General features: G+C 37.7%; 1 protein-coding gene across 1 annotated transcript; it reads left to right on the top strand.

Moving 5' to 3' along the window:
• The first annotated feature begins 267 nt into the window (after nt 1–267).
• Nucleotides 268–18,961, top strand: LOC115211943. Its single transcript, XM_029780696.2, has 4 exons — nt 268–925; nt 10,128–10,175; nt 14,137–14,247; nt 18,582–18,961. The coding sequence occupies exons 1-4, from the start codon at nt 836–838 to the stop codon at nt 18,693–18,695; spliced, it is 363 nt and encodes a 120-aa protein (XP_029636556.1). The 5' UTR covers nt 268–835; the 3' UTR covers nt 18,696–18,961.
• Nucleotides 18,962–23,455: the final 4,494 nt, after the last annotated feature.

Below are 23,455 nucleotides of genomic sequence, written 5' to 3'. Positions count from 1 at the left end.
AGTTCCGTAAACAACATTTGGGCTTACGTGGATGTCGGACAGTTTGCATCCCTCTTTCAATATGAAGTCAGTGATGGCACATTGCTTCTGCTTGGGACCTGCAATGAAGAAGAACAAGAAAAATAATTACTATATAGAGAGAACGAATTATTCTACCAACATGCGCAGTTTGGATGATCTGTGTTCGTTAATAAAAAAAAGTTATCTCCACTTCTGCATTACTTTCGGTACAAACCTCGTATATTTAACCTTACTTATTATATATGAGAACCACTTCTTTTCGTTTGTATGAACAAGTTGAGTGTGAGTGTGTGAAATTAATGGTGATGTAGTGTATCTTTGAGTTTGCTACAGCACTACATACTTACCTACCTCTATTACAAAGCACCCGCTATTTTGCATCCCACATCTGAGAATCACCTGACATGTAAGGGTATTGTTGAAAGAATAAAATACTTCACAAAGCCAACACACCACGTGGAAACATTTCACGGTCATTATTTAAAAAGTTTGTTATTAATTACTGACGCAGACGATATCATTAAAGGCTGTTACTACTGCTGCCCGCCGCCACCGCCCCTGGTATTTACTGTCAATTCTTAGTCTTCCTTGTCAGCTGAATTATAGAGTGAGCAACTTGTGAGCTAATTCAGACATTTATATTATTGTTTATGTTCGTCTGTTTTTCGCCCATCTCGCCTGTTGCAATTGGGCCTTTTTTTAAAACAGAAAACGTCCATCTTAAGTTACTTATCAAATACTTATACCACTATATTTATTAATAATATACAATTTGGATTAATCCTCGGTGAAACAGATTCGTAGTTTCTACAGAATGCCTGACGATAATACGAGGTTGTTGGCCGGCAATGTGCCCGAAGACTCGAGACCCAGCTACTATAGTGATGCAGATATGGGACGAACTGTAAGTAATCTATTATGAAAAGTTATTTCTAAATTAACTAGTTTAATATGTTCCACTTCATTAGAATTAGACTAATCCTTAAGTTTTTACGACTCAGTCTAATAATGGCTAACTCACGTTTGTTAATTATTAATATAGGCTATTCGAGGGAAAATGTTAGTATTTCTCCTGAAGATATTTTTGTGAAGTTGATCGTTTAAGTTTTTAAAAGTATATTTATTAGTTTCCATATCAAAAAAATGTTTTCATTTATTTAGGTTGGTAAAAAAAATATTTTGACAGTAAAACTTAAGATCTGTCACAACTGGATCGCCTTAATAGATGTTTGTTTGAAGTAATCATGTATCTATGAAGGCCTTGCGAAGAAAACCAATGCTCTCAGTTTATTTTGTGGAAACTTTCTTAAAGTCTATCAAAGAAAATACATGAAATAACCTTCGGTAGCACACAAATTGAACTTGTACAACAAATGTTATTTGGCACTTGTCCATTTTCGTAGTTCTACAAGTTCGATATAACTCCGACGACGACTTCGCTTCCTCATAACTTTCTTAATAACGCATATTTTTTAATGCAATTTTGCGCCCAAAGATGTGTTTTCGAATGTGTGGATGGCGGTTTTCTTGATTAAAAAAAAAAAATTTTTACTCCAAGAAAAAAGGTTCTATGTTGTTATATTTGGGGATGGTCTTATTTTTATGCCATTTAACCACACGCACAAAACCTATGTATAATCATACCCACAAATATAGCAATATCTGTTACAACACGATTTCACACCAGGAAACTTGCAAAACAAATACATAAACGAAAAGAAGTCCATTATATTTTTAACCATCCAATAACTTGTTCCTGATCATTGCACAAATAGATAAACAAATCCCAGACATTATCCTAATTGACAATATTCTTTATCAATGTGAAAAGGTAATACTACTATACAAATCGTTTAGCATCCAGTATTTTGAACGTCATCAAACGAAAGGTAACCAGGGAGTTTCACGTTCGGCACTTACGATAATTTTCTTCCTCTGAATATAAACAATAAACCGAAAACAAAACATGCACATTTGTTGAACTTCAGACGATTGTCCCTAAAGGATTTGTTTCCTTTTTACTTGCAATTAAAACTTGTCTGTTCATTTACTGTGTGTGTAATGCTTACCAATAAACCGAACTGGTCAGTTTGTAATTTGTTTAGCTTTAAAATAGAAAACCGATGTTTCTGATACAGTACTGCCTTTTTTCCTTCCCGCAATATAACTGTCAAACACATTTTTCGGTAATTTGCATAAATTAAGAGATGGTAATGCTGAGGTGGTGGGAGTGCACAATGAGGAATTTTTACTGCATCTTTGACTTTGAGAAGAAAAAAATTTTTTTACAAAAGTTCGCTAACTTACGCGAATGCCCTTCCTTAAATGCCTTTAAAACATTTGAACATATTCAAAACACTGTTTCAGAAAATTAACAACGTTCCCTTTCAGCACATGAAAGACAAATTTAGTTGGAGCTAAATATGTAAGCCAAGATAAGGTAAATTTGCCTCTTCAGTTTTCCAGAATTACATTTGAAAGCAAACTCATATACATCATATCCTTCCTTACCCATCATAAATATGAGAAATGCAACAAAAATTTAAGATATCTAGGCCAAATGAAAGAGATGTCATGGAAAAATGGTACATATGAAATTAACGGAACTCGACTAAATCAAAAAACTCAACATTCTCTATAGCTTTTTTGGGAGTGGTTCTCTTCCCTATGCGGGTAGAGGAGAAATTACTGAAATTAGTTATTACCCATTTTGCCCCATCTTTTTTTTTTTTTTTAACTTTCGCGGGGTGGGGGATTAAAGGTTATCAAGTTAGACATTTGTGTAGGAAAAAAAACTGACTTGGAATCCAACAGAGAAAAGAATATTGATTGTTAAACACCAAAAATTATTCAGATATTGGGTCTTTTCTGTTTGGCTACCACTTTTCAATTTCTCCAATTTTTGTTCCAATTGATTTCATATTTGGTATATTGGTATAGTTTTGTATGCTCATAATTGGCATGAAATTCATTTTCGCCATAAATCAATAAATAAAGAGTTAATAGTTTTCATTAGCAATCTCAGTTGCAATCGAGTTCAGAGAAAATTTCTTGAAAAAATATATATATCATCTATGTTCCAAACTCTCTCACCTTCAACAAAACAACTATGCTGACCAATTTTTACTCCTAGGGATGATACTACAGTACAAAATGATAATGCAATACTTTGCAATGTAATGATTTCAAACAGGTAGAGAGGAAATAATAAGAAATCAGAAATTACTCATTTTGCCCCCTCTCCCGTCTCTGTGCAGTTTTAAGTTTAAACCAAAAATTTAAGTTCTGTCATTAAATTACAAGAGCCTTATGTGCTCGTTCGGCCTACTAAAAATAACAGTTAAATCTCCAGTGAATCATACAATACCGTCTTACACGAGATACTAAAGCTGGGGAAATGGTTGGGTGGTCATGGCTCCGTTTTCATATGAGAATTTCGATTAAAAAAAAAAAAAGACGACCTGGTTGTGCCTGGAACGCCTTTGTCCATGGAGTACTCAATCAGGAGGTTGACCTGGGACAAAACAACCGCCAAAATTATCTTGAGTTTCAACGATCAACGTGAACCATCGAAGGAACTCATTGCAGTCATTCGACCTGCTCAAAATAGCCAAATTCCTCCCAATCACACCCGACCGTTTTAATAAAAAGATATCTATTTGACCATGTAGTCTCTATGCAGGATAGGTTTACAGCCAGACCAGGATTGACTTTGGGCTAAACAACCAACTGTCAACATACAAATCTGAATGAAGGAATAATCTAATTTACAGTGTTCAAATTTCTGATGTATTGCGTATGTGTACGTGCGTGTATGTAAACAGATTTCTCTTCGAATAATATGAATCGTATTGTTGTTTAGGCCCCGGTCCACCCTGATAGAGCTTACGTATGATCAAAGCATTCTAGCTATGGCCCTTACATTTTCGGAATATCTAGGTGACAGCCTTTTCTCTCTCTTTTAACACAGTTGGGATGTGATTTGTATAAGACTTAGCTGTTATCTCTAGCTGGTTGTACAGCAACGTAATTGTTACTTCGTTAGTTGATAACAATACCGCAGGCTATTTGAGTGATCATGTGCACCAAAGATAGTTTTCAATCCCGCAGTTAAGATACAAAAAAAAACCGCCCTCTAAATTAACAGTGATATTACTATTTAATAATTTGCTTCAGATTCGAAGTAATGGATGCAAAGTTGACAATAAATAATCATGAGAAATCGTATAAGGTTTTTATTAACTCGTAAAAGCGTTTTACTAACTACTATCATCTGACTGGGAGGCAGAACTAACCTTATTCAAAGAGCGGTTGTTGAATTAATCAATGGTTCTCATTTTGTTTATTAGTGCTTAACTACGTGACAGCTGGGAAGGATTTGAAATTATGACAAAGGAATGAAAAGGCGATTACAGCAGGTGTCTGTGTCTTTGTGTGTATGTGTGTGTGTGTGTGTATAATATATATATATATATATATACACATACGTATGTGTGTACATATGTATATGTGTATACTGTATGTCGCACACACACACAGAGTGAGTGATGCAGATAAACACGATAAGACTTGATGTATATAAATATACATACACATATACATATTGATATATATATAAAGATGTATATAGATACAAAAATTAAATCTATTCAGAAGCCAAACACTCATGTAAAAGCATGTAGATATTTATATACAAGGTTGGCCAAAAGTCACCCGACATCAAATCAAAATTCCATAAATACTATCTGTAATTCTGTATTGACTGGAATAGAAAAATGTGTCGCTCAAGAAGGACTTCAGTTTGAACAATTTTCATAACGTTTCATATTTAGATGCTTCTATTAAATTCATTCAGTTGTTAAACATACATAAATCTTGGAATTAAATGGTTTTGATTTACTGTCAGGTGACTATTGGCCAACCCCATATATTGGTTTCAAATTTTGACACAAGGCCAGCAGTTCCGGGTGAGAGGACAAGTCGATTAAAACGACACCAGTGCTCTTACTGGTACTTATTTTACTAACCTCAAAATGGTGAAAGGCAAAGTCAACCTTTGAACTCAGAATGTAATTGTAGTGGATCTTGCATGCATTAAGTGGATTCGATCCACCATAGCCAAATTTAAATTAACACTGCAACAGAACTTTTCCCACGGTGGAACAATGGTTTTTCTGTGACAGTAGTTTTACATTTTCCAGATGCCTTTAGCCAGGCTGAAATAATGTCTTCACCACTTGACCCTTTCTAACATCTACTTCACCAAAAGCTAGAATTGAGATAACAAGATCACCAACTAAATCTATTGTTCTCAATGATATATCTATCCTTCTTGATAGTTACATAAGCAAGCACACCCCAAGCAAAAATCAGTTAATCACAATCGATGACGACTCAACGAGTCCAATCACATGGTGACGGACTCAATGAAGTCAGGCAGAGGGAGAAATGAAGTTTGCTGTCAGCAACTGTGAGACAACATCCCACACCTTACAACTCTCACTAGCTCTAATTCTGTTCTCTTACAACATCATTCTATCTCTCTCAGTAATTACTACTAAACAATGAGCAGAACACAAACACAAACTTTACTTCGCATGCTTTTGGATTCATCATAACCTGCCCATCAAGGCAAGGTATTGTAACATAATGGTAAATAAATATTTCCTTAAAACTTCATGCATTGTTCATCTTTCACATCCTACAGTATGCAATTATAACAACAAATTTTTATCATTACAACTGCAGACTCCAACATTTCATAATATTGTTTACCAATCAATTTTACCCGCTACATAATGATAGACAAAATGCCGCTAAGCATTTTGTCCAGTGTGCGAACATTTCTCCCAGTTCACTGCCCTAATATTTATATATTCTCTCTTTTTTTTTACTTGTTTCAGTCATTTTGACTGCGGCCATGCTGGTGCACCGCCTTCAATCGAGCAACTCGACCCCGGGACTTATTCTTTGTAAGCCCAGTACTTATTCTATCGGTCTCTTTTGCCGAACTGCTAAGTGACGGGGACATAAACACACCAGCATCGGTTGTCAAGCAATGCTAGGGGCACAAACACAGACACACAAACATACACGCACATGCATATATATATACATATATACAACAGGCTTCTTTCAGTTTCCGTCTACCAAATCCACTCACAAGGCTTTGGTCAGCCCAAGGCTATAGTAGAAGACACTTGCCCAAGGTGCCACGCAGTGGGACTGAACCCGGAACCATGTGGTTGGTAAACAAGCTACTTACCACACAGCCACTCCTACTTTTACATAGTTTAAAACATCTAATGAAAGACTGAAGATTAGGAAATACCATGGACTGCCACCGCTGCAAGGTCTTATGAATGACATTACTGGTGTACTGGAAATGACCAGCAAAATCTCCCTAGCCTAGATATGTTATTGCATTGATGTTAACTCTGTTCTAAAACCTAGAAAAGCCATTGTCTGTTCATGATACAGGAGCAGGTTAAGGATTTCTACTTTGTAATTAGAAGACTGGAAATCTTAATGATTTTGGAACTGGTTGCTAGAAAGCTTTCACTGTATCTATGCAGTACTCTCAACCCTTTAGCTTTTAAAACAGCCATGTCTGGCCTAAATATTCTATCTGTTTTAGGCCAGATGTGGCCTCCCACACCAACCCTACAATGACATTCTAAAAATAAACAATCACATCATTGAAATTGCAAAGCTACATGATAATGCACATTGAAATCAAAACAATAGTAATAAATGAGTAGTGATACCTCGCAGTATGAGCTTAATTCATTCTTATTTCTTTATTGCCCACAATGGGCTAAACACAGAGGAGACAAACAAGGACAGACATAGGTATTAAGTCGATTATATTGACCCCAGTGCATAACTGGTACTTATTTAATCGACCCCGAAAGGATGTAAGGCAAAGTCAACCTCGGTGGAATTTGAACTCAGAACATAACGGCAGACGAAATACCTATTTCTTTACTACCCACAAGGGGCTAAACACAGAAGGGACAGACAAACGGATTAAGTCGATTCTATCGATCCCAGTGCGTAACTGGTACTTATTTAATCGACCTCGGCGGAATTTGAACTCAGAACGTAGTGGCAGATGAAATACCTATTTCTTTACTACCCACAAGGGGCTAAACACAGAGGGGACAAACAAGGACAGACAAACGGATTAAGTCGATTATATCACCCCCAGTGCATAACTAGTACTTGTTTAATCGACCCCGAAAGGAGGAAAGGCAAAGTGGACCTCAGCGGAATTTGAACTCAGAACGTGACGACAGACGAAATACCGCTAAGCATTTCGCCTGGCCTGCTAACGTTTCTGCCAGCTCACCGCCTTAATTCATTCTATGACTGAGCTTGTCTTACAATTTACTCGTTTTACAAATCAGTTTTCTCCTTTGAAATTAACTAAAATATAATCAATCCGTTCCAGCCCCACAAAACTGCTCTAAAATAATTTTTAAGGGTTTTAAAACAGAAAGGGTGTAGTTACAAGTAAAATGACAATTATAAAAAAAAGAATCATCATCATCATCATCATCGTTTAACGTCCGTTCTCCATGCTAGCATGGGTTGGACGGTTCGACCGGGGATCTGGGAAGCCAGAAGGCTGCACCAGGCTCCGGTCTTATCTGGCAATGTTTCTACAGCTGGATGCCCTTCCTAACGCCAACCACTCCGTGAGTGTAGTGGGTGCTTTTTACGTGCCACTTGCACTGGTGCCAGGCGAGGCTGGCATCGGCCACGGTCGGATTGGTGCATTTTACGTGCCACCTGCACAGAAGCCAGTCGAGGCAGCACTGGCTTCGGCCACGATTCGGATGGTGCTTTTTACGTGGAAAAGACATATGTAAACTAGTTTTATTAACTGAATTACTTTAAAGATGGGATGATTTGTGTGCTTGTACTGTGGATATCTGCTCATACTTCAAGACAAAAATTCGCATGAGTCTCGGCTCATGCAGTAATTTACTCATACAATAGGGCACTTGTACTGCGAGGTTCTACTGTATTACATTCGACAGAGTAATCTGAATGCTAAAGGATCAAATGATGTCAGAGTAAGAATAAAGATTGGTACCGAGATGAGATTGACTGTTATTGCGATCAATGATTTGGCAGGGATGTTCAAGATAATCATCTTATCTACACGGCTCTTTGATGAGGCTCTTACAGCCACTTGAAGTGCAATGCTAATAGACATTGTTATCAAGAGAGGAAATGAATAGAAAAGTGTGCTGTCAAGTTTCTACTCAAGTGATACGGTTTCCTGTCCTGTTTCATAAAAATTTAACTGTATAGTGCTGCTGCAGAAAAAAACTTTGATTGTCTTTATTATTAATACTCTCTTTTACTCTCTTTTACTTGTTTCGGTCATTTGACTGTGGCCATGCTGGAGCACCACCTTTAGTCGAGCACATCGATTCCAGGACTTATTCTTTGTAAGCCTAGTACTTACTCTATCGGTCTCTTTTGCCGAACCACTAAGTGACGGGGACGTAAACACACCAGCATCGGTTGTCAAGCAATGTTGGGGGGGGGGACAAACACAGACGCACAAACATATACACACACATATATATATGTATACGTATATACGACATGCTTCCTTCAGTTTCCGTCTACCAAATCCACTGACAAGGCTTTGGTCGATCTGAGGCTATAGTAGAAAACACTTGCCCAAGGTGTTACGCAGTGGGAATGAACCGAGAACCATGTGGTTGGTAAGCACACAGACACTCCTGCACCTATTGTATATGTACTGTGTAGATTCATTGAAAGACGCTTGCTTAACCCTTTAACATTCAGATTAATTTGGCAACTGCTGTTCTTATTAATCATCCCTCTCTTTCTTTCGGAGAGGCACTTAGCAGCTATATGCACACATACACACACGGCAGTAACTTCCACCTACCGAATTCAATCACAAAGCTCCGGTCGGCTCGGGGCTATAGTGGAAGACACCTACCCGGAGTGCCACGCAGTGGGACTGAACCCGAAACCATGTAGCTAGGAAGCAAGCTCCCTAACCACACAGCCATGCCTGCACCTACTCATATTGTTTGAAATTAATTATGCCTTATCTCATAGATCCAATATTTCTATGATGCAACTGTTTATTTTCAGAATAACATTGCAGGGTAGGTGTGAAAGGTCAGATCCTGTCAATTTTAACATAAAACATCAAATATTTCAGCCAGATATGGCCCATTTAAATGCTAAAGGGTTAAGGTTGTCACACAGTGGGACTGAACCTGAAACCACACAATGGGGAACTTAACTTCTTAACCAGAATGTTAAACAAAAATCAGCACAAATGGCATATTTTATCTAATGTTCTTATAATTCTATCAATCTGCTGCCTTCACACATTCACGTCAAATCATACTCTACTTCCTTCAAAAAGGAAAGACACCATGGACAATGTAGTCCTTGACATACAAAAGGACAGGATGGTCAAAGATGGAACACATTAGGTCTGTTTCAAGCCTACATATGTCCTCAACAGTCATGGCCCATGTTTCACTGCCGTGTACCACAGTTGTTCACACACATGCATCATAAAGTCTACTTTTCACTCTGAGTGAGAGGCCCTTTGTCACCAGCAACGGTAGGAGCTTTCTGAACTTTGCCCAGGCTATTCTTATTCTAGTGGCAACATTCTCAGAGCATCCCCCTCCTCTACAGACTTGGTCCCTTGGATAACACTGTTGGCATGGAGAAGGGAGGCCGGTATGCATGGGCGACTGCTGGTCTTCCATAAACAACCTTGCCCGGACTGGTGCCTCGGAGGGTAACTTTCTAGGTGCAATCCCATGGTCAGTCGTGACTGAAGGGAGTCTCCTCAAGAGTGTGTTTACATGCTATTCCTAGCAAGTCAAGACCATAGAAGCTCCCTTATTGGCTCTGTGAACAGAACAAGTGTTGCAGGTCTGTTTCAACAGTACTAAACGATGTCAATATTCGCATCTTCTGAAGGTCATCTAGTAGTACACCAAAATTAATCGTTTATACACAACTCCTACATATGTAGCACAATGGTTTTTAACCAAATTTGATTCTCTATTTGTTTTTCTTTCTTTCAGAAAACGGCACAAGTAATATTTGTTGGAACTCTCATCCTTATGGTATTTGTAAGTATTTCCTTTTCACTGACCATTCTTGCATGTGTATGTGTGTGTGTGTATTAATAATTAGGAATAAGCAGGAAATAGTTAAATTATATATATATATATATATATATATAGGTGCAGGAGTGGCTGTGTGGTAAGTAGCTTGCTTACCAACCACCGGGTTCAGTCCCACTGCATGGCACCTTGGGCAAGTGTCTTCTACTATAGCTTCGAGCCGACCAAAGCCTTATGAGTGGATTTGGTCAACGGAAACTGAAAGAAGCCTGTCGTATGTGTGTGTGTGTGGTGTGTGTGTGTGTGTGTGTGTATGTGTGTGTGTGTGTGTGTATGTTTGTGTGTCTATATTTGTCCCCCCCAATATCGCTTGACAACTGATGTTGGTGTGTTTACATCTCCATAACTTAGTGGTTTGGCAAAAGAGACTGATAGAATAAGTACTAGGCTTGCAAAGAAAATGTCCTGGGGTCAATTTGTTCGACTAAAGGTGGTATTCACAGATAGTGAATGTGTGTACAAACATTCAAATGGTACTGCATGAGGAGTGGGGCCCATGCAGCCATTCATCTTTCATTATTATATAATATTCATACTCATTCGTTTTGTGTTTTTTGTCCCCCACTGTGGTGTTGTGTCTGTCCTTGTAGTGTCCCCTCTGTGTTAGTGGCCTGTGTGCCAAAATAAAGAAATTGGTACTCCAACATTGCTGCAGTCAAATGACTGAGACAAATAAAAGAGTATATATATATAATGTATTGTTAAGATCAACAAAGAAGGTACTCCATCTGGTGAGAGAGAAATATTATTTAAACCGGCCATATCCGGCCAAAAATATTCTACCTGTTTTATGATCAAACTGGCCAGATCTGGTCTCTCACACCAACCCTATAATATTGTTTTAAAAATTAACAGCTACCTCATCAAAATCTCATAGCTACAGGATAATGTATAATTAATTCCAAACAATTTGGATAAAGAAGCATTAATTTTGGCAGAATAATGCGAACACTAAAGGGTTAATAGACACAATACATGTTTATATGTAGTACTAATAGTTTCATATGTTGAGAACATGCCAAACAATACATTATAACACGTCTGGTGTCTTGATTTTTCCCTTGTCCCATTTTTGTTTATTATGCCATATGGGCAATGTTTGATTATGCTGGGACACCTGACGTGTTACAAAACAATGTTTGGCATGTTCTAAACACATCAAACTAATAGTAGCACATAAAAACATACTGGGTGCGATGGGTAAATAGTTGCCATTTTCTATTTTTTATTTTGTACATGCTCATTTTTTTTTGTTTTTGATTTTGTTGACTACACAATATAGTAGGGTCAATCGGGCACTGTCTGTGAGAAAAACACCACGATGACACAATTCACTCTGCCAGAAATTTGGAAACGACATTAAGGTGGTAGAATGTGATTTGTGAGAAGTTTGCTATTTATTTCTATCAGTGGTGAGACAATACAGCAGCTTCCTAATTGTTTTGAAGAAAATTTATGTGTGTGCGAAGAGAAACTTAAATGTCATCTTCATAGGAATCAGTTTTGTTTACATATCTGATAACAACTTAATTGCTCAAAATAATCATATCAGTAGGTTGATGTAACCTCTATAATAAGCTTGAAAAGTTTATGCAAGCTTCAACATGATATTTGACAGCTGTGCTTTTCAGTGCACACGCACACATACAAACACACACACACACACTCATCATTACTCATTTTCTGACAATCTTATTCAATGAAACAAACACTTTTATTGGTGTGGTTTCTTTCTTTTCAAAGTATTTCTTCTTGTGGATGTAATCGACTGGTCCTCTCCTCCAAAATTTCAGGCCTTGTGCCTTTATTAGAAAGGATTATTACCTCCGCCTTAACAAAGACAGAGGTATTGTTTTCAGTTGTGTTTGTTTGTTTGTTTGTCCATGAACAAGATATCTCAAGAACTGCTTGATGGATTTGGAAGAAACTTTCAGGGATGTTTGACCTCATGACTAGCATGACCTGATTAGATTTTGGGATCGATCTGGTACCGGACAAGGATTCTGGATTATTTTTCTAGGTTTTTTACTTAACTTTTGAGAGTGGTCGGGTTCATTTTTAGTATTTCCGTTTGTGAGAGCAGTGGAGTTTATTTCAGATATTCTCATTTTAAAAATCATCTCCGACAAATCGTTGAGAGAATGTTGGTGTTGCCTTGGCAAATGTTTGTACTCTCTGAGTGCTTTTGTTATTATTATTATTATTAAGTTGGCGAACTGTGAGAATTGTTAGCATGCTATCTGCATTTACGTTGTGAGTTCAAATTCCACCAAAGCCAACTCAAGGTCGATCAAATAAGTACCAGGTGATCACTGGGGTTGATGTAATCAACTTTCTCTCTCAAAACTGCTGGCCTTGTGCCAAAATTTGAAACCATTATTATTATTATTAAGGCAGTAAGTTGGTAGAACTGCTAGCATGCTGGGCAAAATGCTTAGTGGCATTTCATCTATCTCCATGTTCTGGGTTCAAATTCCTCAAATACATCCTTTCAGGGCCAATAAAATAAGTACCAACTGAGTACTGGAGTCGAGTACATTGACTATTCCGCTCCCCCAAATTTCAGGCCATGTGCCTTTAGTACATTATTATTATTATTATTATAATTATTAAGGTGGTGAGCTAGCAGAATTGTTAGCACGCTGGGTAAAATGCTTAGCGGTATTTCATGTCTTCATGTTCTGAGTTCAAATGTCACTGGAGTCAATTTTGCCTTTCATACTTTCAGGGTTGATAAATAAAATTCCAAGTTCACATTCCACCAATGTCAACTTTGTCTTTCATCCTTTTGTAGTCAATGAAATAAGACACCAGTCATGTACAAGGGGTCAACATAATCATTTTACCCATTCCACCAAAATACTGACCTAGTGCTTAAATTATTGTTGTTTCAACCTCAACATATTTGACTCGACAAGAGATTAGGGAGGTCCCTCAAATCCCTACTATTGCTTGGATTATTGGGATATATATATTGCTATCTAGCCCCAACCCCACTTCAGTCCAGCAGACCTATGATCAAAAGTTTTCCAGCCATGCCCATTGCATTTTTCTTTCTTAACAAGCAGTCTCAGTTCAGAATTACATTATTTCAACAAGTCCCCTTGTTTTAAGATCAGAATGAAACAATTTGGTGCCCTTGTTTGGATACTGATTATCTGGTGCCGCTGACTGGACAGACATTCAACCTGTTCTTTTTTTGTTTTGTCTTACAGTACTTTTTTGGCACTGGAGGCAATTACACACTCATGCAGAAATACACACACACATAGACATATATATTTCTTTATTGCCCACAAGGGGCTAAACATAGAAGGGACAAACAAAGACAGACAAAGTGATTAAGTCAATTACATTGACCCCAGTGCGTAACTGGTACTATATTTATCGACCCGGAAAGGATGAAAGGCAAAGTCGACCTCGGTGAAATTTGAACTCAGAAACGTAACAGCAGGCGAAATACCGCTAAGCATTTTGCCCAGCGCACTAACGTTTTTGCCAGCTCACCGCACATAGACATATAAATATGTATGGAGAGAGATTACATATACATATAGACATAACTAGATGCTCACACAGATAAACTGAAAGTGAGAGAAAGCTGGAAAGAACAAGAGAAGCAGTGAAATGTCTGATGTCAAATAAGTGAGTGTTGAATCAAAACAACTGTGCCAAAACATCTAATATCCCTTTTAAGATGGCTGGATGTTGTGAAATGGCAATTTGGCTGCCATTTCTAGCTGATCAAGTGACCACATAAGAACTTTCTAATTTGCTTGGTTGGTGTATATGTTTTGCAGTCAAAATGCCATTCCTTGAACTGTAGAGATTGCCATTTACAAAAATCTGTATCTAAGGAATGTAGCATTTACAACTATGTTTCAAGATGTTTGTCTCTATTTTCCAGGTCACAATATCACTGAGCATTTACCAAGGTGTCCATCAGCAAGCAAATGGTGCTCTATATTTTATGCTTGGACTATCACTAATTGGATTTGTTGTTATAGAGCTTCTGATGGTAAGTCTTTTCTTATGTCATAAAATTGTTATTTAAAGTCCGAGTTGTTGTTGTTGTTGTCTAGACCCAGCTCTGCATTAATAAAGAGTGTTCCAGCCATGACTCATATCCTCTTCTTTTTATATTAGTAATAACTACTTTTAGGTACAGGCATGCCTGTGTAGCTAAGACGCTTGCTTCTCTACCATGTGGTCTTGAGTTCAGTTCCACTGTGTGGTACCTGGGGCTAGAGTTTTCTGTTATAATCCTGGGCCAACCTGAGCCTTGTGAGTGGGTTTTGAGAGAAGCCCACTATATATATATATATATTGGGTTGGCAAGAAAGTAATTTCGTTTTTTTTTAATGTGAAATAAAAGTCATTTTTTTTAATATAAAGAATGAACTATAATCAATTATATATTTTTCATTTTGTTTGATGACCTTTTGCCATCTTTCTGGCAATTTCATGATTCTGCACTCATAGAACTTCTAGTTTTTATCAGCCAAAAACTGAAGCAAGTGCGATTTCAGGTCACCAGCATTATTGAATGTTTTACCATTCAAAGAAGTTTGCAAACTTTGAAATAAATGGTAATCTGATGGTGCAAGGTCAGGGCTATATGGTGGATGTGACATTACATCCCAACCAAGCTCCAATAATTTTTCATGAGTTAGCAAATATGTGTATGTTGTAGTGTTGTCATAGTGGAACACAATTCCTTTCTGATTTGTCAATTCTGACCATTTTTATTTGATTGCTTCCGTCAGTTTCATTAGTTGTTGACAGTAAACATCTGAATTGATCATTTGGTTCCTTGGAAGCAGCTTAAAATACACAACACCTTTGTAATCCCACCAAATTGATAGCATGGCCTTTTTTTGATGCAATTCAGCTTTCAACGTGGTTTGTGCTGGTTCATTATCCTTGGACCATGATCATTTTTGATTGATGTTATTGTAGACAATCCATTGCCAAATGTTGACCCAATTGAAGGACCAGCTACCCGAATCAACAGTACCCTGGTAGATAAAGCAATTTAGGATATGAAGACAGGGAAAGCCCCCAGCCCATCAGGAATCACCACTGAGATGTTTAAAATATCTGATTTTGTGGGTTATGGTCCAGTCACCCATATTGTAAATCAGGAAATTCATGGAGTCATACCCAATGACTGGTGTAGCAGCACCATAGTCAGCTGCTACAAAGGTAAAAATAACGCCTTAGAAATAACTACAGGGGTATCAAATTGCTGGATCACATGATGAAGGTCATGGAAAGAGGATCATAGCCCAACTAATTAGAGAGAGTTAGCTTAGATGAGGTGCAGTTTGGTTTTGTGCCAGGTAGAAGCACCACTGATGCTATATTACTGGTAAGGCAAAGGCAGGAGAAATACTTAGCCAAAGATAAACTTCTGTACATGGCTTTTGTTGACTTGGAGAAAGCTTATCTGGTAGTCATTGCAAAAACTAGGGTTAGATGAGTGGTTGACAAGAGCTGTACAAGCCCTGTACAGGGATGCTGTCAGTAAGATGAGGGTTGGCAATGAGTATAGTGAAGAATTCCAGGTAGAAGTAGTGGTTCACCAAGGATCAGTCCTCAGCTCTCTCTTTTTCATCATAGTCCTGCAGGCAATAACAGAGGAATTGAAGACAGACAGCCCCTGGGAGCTCCTCTATGCTGATGACCTTGCTCTCATAACTGAGTCACTATCAGAACTAGAGATGAAGTTTCAAGTATGGAAGCAAGGTCTAGAATCGAAGGGCCTTAGAGTCAATTTAGCAAAAACCAAAGTCCTAGTAAGTTGGAAGGTGGACAAATCACAAACCCCTTCAGGTAGATGGCTCTGCTCAATCTGTAGAAAAGGCAGAGGTAGAAACTCCATAAGATCTACCCAGTGTAAGCTATGGATACATAAGAGGTGCAGCAATATCAGAGAAAGGTGAACTGGTAAGATAGTTTTTGAGTGTGGCAGATGCACAGGGACAATAAACACCAAAGATGTACAGAAAACAGATTCCTTCACATGCCAGAGGGAGAAACTAGTAGTTGACAGCATTTGCTACCTAGGTGACCAAGTCTGTAGAGGAGGTGGATGCTCTGAGAATGTTGCCACTAGAATTTTTGAATAGCCTGGGCAAAGTTCAGAAAGCTCCTACCTCTGCTGGTAACAAAGAGCCTCTCACTCAGAGTGAAAAGTAGACTTTATGATGCATGTGTGTGAACAACCGTGGTACACGGCAGTGAAACATGGGTCGTGACTGTTGAGGACATGTGTAGGCTTGAAAGAAATGAAGCTAGGATGATCTGCTGGATGTGTAATGTTAATGCGCATACACAACAGAGAGTAAGCACCCTGAGAGAAATGTTGGACATAAGCATCAGATTTGGTGTATAAGAGAGACGACTGCGCTGGTATGGTCATGTGCTGTGTATGGATGAGGACAGCTGTGTGAAGAAGTGTCACGTCCTAACACTGGAAGGAACCCATGGAAGAGGGAAACTCAGCAAGACATGGGATGAGGTGGTGAAGCACAGTCTTCGAACGTTGGGCCTCACAGAGCCAATGACAAGAGACCGAGACTTTTGGAGATATGCTGTGATTGAGAAGACCTGGCTAGTAAAGTGAGATCACAGCTGTGGCAATACCAGTGTCACATAACCAACCCATTTAAAAGTACCTTTGAATCATCAGGCGATACGCTGTGCTTGAGAAGACCTGTTGAGGTGAAATCAAATCGTGGCCAATAACCCGGCAAGTAAAGTGAGATCACAGCCATGTTGCATAACCAGTCCATTTAAAAGTACCTTTGAATCATCAGGCAATATGCTGTGCTTGGGAAGACCTATTGAGTCAAGTAAAATCAAAAGTAAATGGAAATTGTATTTGTGGAAGATGCCAGTGCCACCTGACTGGCACCAGTGCTGGTGGCATGTAAAAAGCACCATCTAAACATGGTCAATGCTGGTGCCTCCTGACTGGCACCTGTGCTGGTGGCACATAAAAAGCACCATCCGAAAGTGGCTGATGCGAGTGCTGCCTGACTGACCCTTGTGCCAGTGGCACATACACTCTCGGAGGGTTGGCATTAGGAAGGGTATCCAGCTGTAGGAACCTTGCCAGATCAGATTGGAGCCTGGTACAGCGTCTTGGCTTGCCATGCAAGCATAGAAAAGTGAATGTTAAATGATGACTATATTGTATAATGCATACTTCCTTTTTTAAGCCATGAGTGAAGGCGCATGGCTCAGTGGTGAGGGCGTCAAGCTTACGATTGTGAGGTTGTGATTTTGATTCCCAGAGCGGGCTGCATGTTGTGTTCTTGATGTTCTTGAGCAAGACACTTTATTTCACGTTGCTCTAGTTAACTCAGCTGTAGAAATGAATTGTGACATCACTGGTGCCAAGCTGTATTGGCCTTTGCCTTTCCTTTGGATAACTCTGGTGGTGTGGAGAGGGGAGGCTGATATGCATGGGCGACTGCTGGTCTTCCATAAGCAACCTTGCCCGGACTTGTGCCTCGGAGGGTAACTTTCTAGGTGCAATCCCATGGTCATTCATGACCGAAGGGGCTCTCCTCAAGGGTGTATTTACATGCTATTCCTAGCAAGTCAAGACCATAGAAGCTCCCTTATTAGCTCTGTGAAGTTTGAATACTACTGAGTGGTGTTAAACTCTCAATGGCTCAAATCTGTGTTCCAAGTTCAATCCCAGATTAAATGATTGTGCTTAATTTACTCTTCATACTTGCACTTTTCTTAGAGATTTGGGCCCTGTCAAACTAAAATAATGGGTATTGATCACATAACGCCTTGAAGTAAAATTAGATTTATATTCACGAGCAAGAAGTGTTGACTACATTCTTTTCTATTCTAGGAACAAGGCTCGAAATTTTGGGGGAGGTGGGGAGGGCAGTCAATTAGATCAACCCCAGTGTGCAAGTTTTGCATCACTTCACAACAAATTATACCTTCAAGGAAAGAACATTCAAATTCTGAAGGAACTCCGAGAGTTAAAAATCTGATGGTTTTATTCCATAGCTATTTACCAGGAATAATATTTTTGCTTATAATTGCATTTATTCATGCTGCTTGATCATAAAGATTGAATGTAATCGATGAATGAGGAATTCAGATCTAATGGAATTTTAAATATAATTGTGAAATTGTTCAGTTTTATTCTTACTAACTGATATACTAAAAAATATTTTTAAAAGAGAGTTGAACAGAAGAGATTCAGAGAGTAGAAAAAAATAAATAAGGGCTTTCAAAATAATGATTAATTAAAAATTTAACCTGCATTCATATTCAATATAACAAATTATGATTATTCTCCTGTAATCTATTTTGTAGGTGAATTTCATCCGCAAAGGTGATCTTTCAAGAGAGAAAACCTGGTTCCTCTATTTTGTTGGTGGATGCGTCTTCCTTGAAGCTATCTTCACTGATGTCTTGCTCTTCCGTTGAAATATTTAACACAAATATTTTTCATTTTAACTGTATAACCTCATCTGTCAACATGTTCAGCGTTTAGCAAGGAGGATAGAGAGAATTATCAGCAACAAAGAAGCCTTTGTAAAAATATAAACTTTCAGACTACCCCAGACGTAATAGGTACACTTGTTGAACAAATCAGCTCTATCTTATTTTGTTGGTGAAATATTTTCACTGAAGTATTCTCGTAAATGTCATCTCATTCCTAGACTTATTCCAATAAGTTATTCATAAATTAAATTAATAAAAATGTTAATTATCTAATTATCTTGTTTTTTGTTCTTTATTTTTTTATACACATGGTTGATGTGAACAATAGATAGCTAATGACAGTAACATTCATTTCAACCGGGACTCTTTTACTGGTTTCAGTCATTTGACTGCGGCCATGCTGGAGCACCGCCTTTAGTCGAGCATATCGACCCCAGGACTTATTCTTTGTAAGCCTAGTACTTATTCTATCGGTATCTTTTGCCGAACCACTATGTTACTGGGACGAAAATACAACAGTATCGGTTGTCAAGTGATGTTGGGGAGACAAACACACAAACATATACACATACATATATATATGACAGGTTTCTTTCAGTTTCCGTCTGCCAAATCCACTCACAAGGCTTTGGTCGGCCTTAGGCTATAGTAGAAGACATTTGCCCAAGGTGCCACGCAGTGGGAATGAACCCAGAACCATGTGGTTGCTAAGCAAGCTACTTACCACACAGCCACATTACATTGACAAATAATCTTTACTTTAGAGTATTGTTACTGAATGTCTCTTGTTGAAAGATTTAGAAATAATAATTTTCCTATTCATTAACTGGTAATAATATTTCGAACACAGTACAGCCATGAAAACAGCAGTAAGATTGGGTATTTTATCCTTAGAAGATGGAAAAAGTTGTCAGCAGATAGCCATGTGACTTGAACCTACACCCCACTGACAATAATCTCTGTCTGTAAAATACCAAACATGCGTCCAAAGTTTGTTTACAAAATATAACAATAATTAGCTTACTGTATTCAGAGCTCAGGTGCACAACTAGTTAGAAAAGGTTAAAAGAGGGGACAGCAAGCAAGCATATAAGTAAATGAAAAATAACAATGAAAGCTAGAGGTGATACGCACAGTACACAGAATAAACTGAAACAAAATAGAAAAGCGAATATTCTTTTACTTGTTTCAGTCATTTGGCCGTGGCCATGCTGGATCACTGCCTTTAGTCAAGCAGAGTACTTATTCTATCAGTCTCATTTGCCAAACCACTAAGTTACAGGGATGTAAACACATCAGCATCGGTTGTCAAGCAATGTTGAGGGAACAAATACTGACACACATATGCATACATACGACGGGCTTCTTTCAGTTTCTGTCTACCAAATCCACTCACAAGGCTTTGGTCGGCCCGAGGCTATAGTAGAAGACACTTGCCCAAAGTGCCATGCAGTGGGACTGAACCCAGAACCATGTGGTTGGTAAGCAAGCTACTTACCACACAGCCACTCCTGTGCCTATCTAACAAACATTTTCAAATATTAACTATCGTATTGTATACACACTCACTTGATAAACATTTTAAAATCTACAACTGTGACACATTCTATATACAGCTGAAACTCCTTATCATCTATCTGAATTCTAGTCTTCAATGCAAATACTCGTTTTATCTCTATTATGGAACGGCATTTTCCAAACTTTGATACAAGGGAGACAATTCAGGAAGACTAGGAGAATGCGCGACCAAATGTCAAGAAATTCATAAATTGTAAACTGGAGAAAGTGAGGCAATATCAACGGAATGAGACATTACAAGTGTATACATAAGAACAAAAGAGAAGGGTGAAAAGACTACAAGACGTATAGGATGAGGTGTAAACTAGACAAACCACACTGAAACTGCTACATGTGTGTTTGTATATATATACATACACACATGCCCCCTTTTTTACCTCTCCACCGCTTAACAATTGGTGTTTGTTTACATCCCTGTAACTTAGCAGTTCAAGAAAAGAAACTGATAAAATAAGCACAAGGCTAAATAAATAAATACTGAACTCAATTTGTCCAACTAAACTCTTCAAAGCAGTGCCCAGCATGGCTACAATCCAACAGCTAAAAGATTACATTTATCTTAACTTAGCTATTCTTAACATTTGTACAAATGGGTCTGGCCTAGTAAAGTTTATATAAATGCACCATTTATGAAACGATTCTGTATGCACACAACAGCTGTATGTTGATGTACCAGAAGACAAAAAAGAGCAATGCTTTGAATAATATTTCAGAAGATACCAACTGCTAACAAGAATCCTTTACCTGTATATATTTTCAATCTAATTCTTAGGTGACTCAATTCCAAGCCTACCACTCCTAGTCAACATCATTATCATCCATTATAACATTGTGCTATTCTATTTCTTTTACTTATGAATATGTGTATTTGAATTTTTAATACCAGCCCAACTGAAACTATTCCAGGTTTTATGATGTAAATTTACATCACTTTAAAATGAACATCATAAAACCTAGAATAGTCTCAGATGAGCTGGTGTTAAAAATTTAAATACATTCATAAGTAAGAGATAGAATTCATCAGGCAGGTTTTTTATGGTCAGATACCCTTCCTGTTAGCAACCCTCACTAGTATAATGAACACCACTTGTATGATGTTTATTTATTATGTGATGTCAAGACAAGGGTGTACACACAATCAAGTGTCCTTCATCATCGTTTAAAGTCTGCCTTCAATGCTAGTGTGGGCGGAACAGTTTGACGAGAGCCAGCTAGGCAGAAGCCTGCACCAGACTTTTGTAACTGCTTTGGTAGGATTTTTAGTTAATGAAGTCTGGTGCAGATATCTTACAAATCCACTCACTAAGCTTTGGCCAGCCTTGGGTTATAGTAAAAGAGACTTTTCCATGGTGTCATATAGAGGAGCTGAACCTAAAAAATTGGGGTAAGGAGCACATTCTCAACCACATAGCCAAGCCTTAACCCATTCTAGTGACTTTCCTAATTCTATAATATTCAATGATTTGTTCAGACCATAATTTAAAATCAATAACCTTTCAAGTTATTTGCTTGGCATTCTTGTTTTTTTAAGAGTATACATACAAAATGTTGGCTGTCAGATCTTGATATCGGAATATTCACTCCCAAGTCACCTGACATTTTTCAAACTGGTAATTTGAGGTATTTCACCAAATCTTTCAACATTTAAAAATATTCATTTTAATTTATACAGCTCAAATAAAATTTAACCTGTGTGCTAATATATTTGTTGAAATGTAGTGGCTTTTGTTCCAATTAATCTTGAAAATAATGAATAATGTAACTGTCATTGCTAAGCTTGTATCTGAAACAAATTACATGAACTTTCAATGGAAGATTCTAATTTACATCATGAAACCTGGAACAGTCTCAGACGGGCTGGTATTAAAAATTTAAATACACACACACATTCGCAAGTGAAAGAGATGGGACATCACACAAAATAAGCATGCTATAAAATAGTGAAGCCAGATCTTAATCTATATAGCTGAGTAATTAATGATTTAAGCAATGGTTTTTTTAACCCCTTTATGTCAAGTTAATTCATGATATAAAATAGCTTGCTCTATATGCTGACATCTGACTTTGAGGTAATACGTAGCTCAACCCTTCCTTAGTGAAGTTTTACAGATTTATATGGAAATTTCTCATACTGACTAATTAAAATTTGTAATTGCTATTAGTAACTTTTGGCATGCAATTTTAGTTGCAAAAGCTTAATAAGCATGTCTACACCACAAAAACAAATTCTGAAAAGGTTTTTGAAGCTTTTCTTAGCATTTTAAATATCCACAAAGAAACGAAACTGAGGAGGAAGAAATTTAGGTAAACAAATGAAGCCATCAATGCCATGCCATGAATATTACCAAATTTTTAAAACTCACAAAAAAAATTAGAGATAAGGCAAATTTGCAATATACTTTTTCCTACAGCTTTCCCAGTGACAATCAAAATGTGAACAGATCTATCTTCTTTATTGGTATATTATTACATTCAGCACTTCACCCCATACAATTCACTGCTATAAAGGCAAGGTATATCTAGAACAAGAGATCTATTTTGTGACTACTTACATGTCATAGGTCTGCTGCATCAGAGTTGATGCAGGGTCAAATAATATACTATTTAAACAATACAAAATAGAAAATACAAAACCTGTAGAAATTATTCAAAACAGGTTACCCTTTACTTGTTTCAGTCATTTGACTGTGGCTATGCTGGAGCACCACCTTTGGTCAAGAAAATTTACCCCAGTATTTATTCTATCAGGCCCTTTTGCCGAACCACAAAGTAACAGGGATGTAAACACACCAGCATTGGTTGTCAAGTGATGTTGGGGGGACAAACACACACATACACATGACAGGCTTCTTTCAGTTTCCATCTATCAAATCCACTAACAAGGCTTTGGTCGGCCCGAGGCTATAGTATAAGACACATGGCCAAGGTGCCATGCAGTGTTGACTGAACCCGGAACCATGTGGTTGGTAAGCAAGTTACTTACCACACTGCCACTCCTGCGTCAACATTAACTTAATTATGTTTAGATTATTTTCAAACCATTAATTTATTTATCAGGTATTTAAGGTAAGCACCAACTCATTATTTTTCTAATATCTAGTTTGTATTACATTTTACTAAACTATTAGAGTCCTATTGTGCATGATGATGGTATGAAAATGGTG

Source organism: Octopus sinensis, linkage group LG5, assembly GCF_006345805.1.
Source record: "Octopus sinensis linkage group LG5, ASM634580v1, whole genome shotgun sequence".
Lineage (NCBI taxonomy): Eukaryota > Metazoa > Mollusca > Cephalopoda > Octopoda > Octopodidae > Octopus > Octopus sinensis.
The sequence above is the reverse complement of the archived record's forward strand: the minus strand, read 5'-3'. Positions and strand labels throughout refer to the sequence as shown.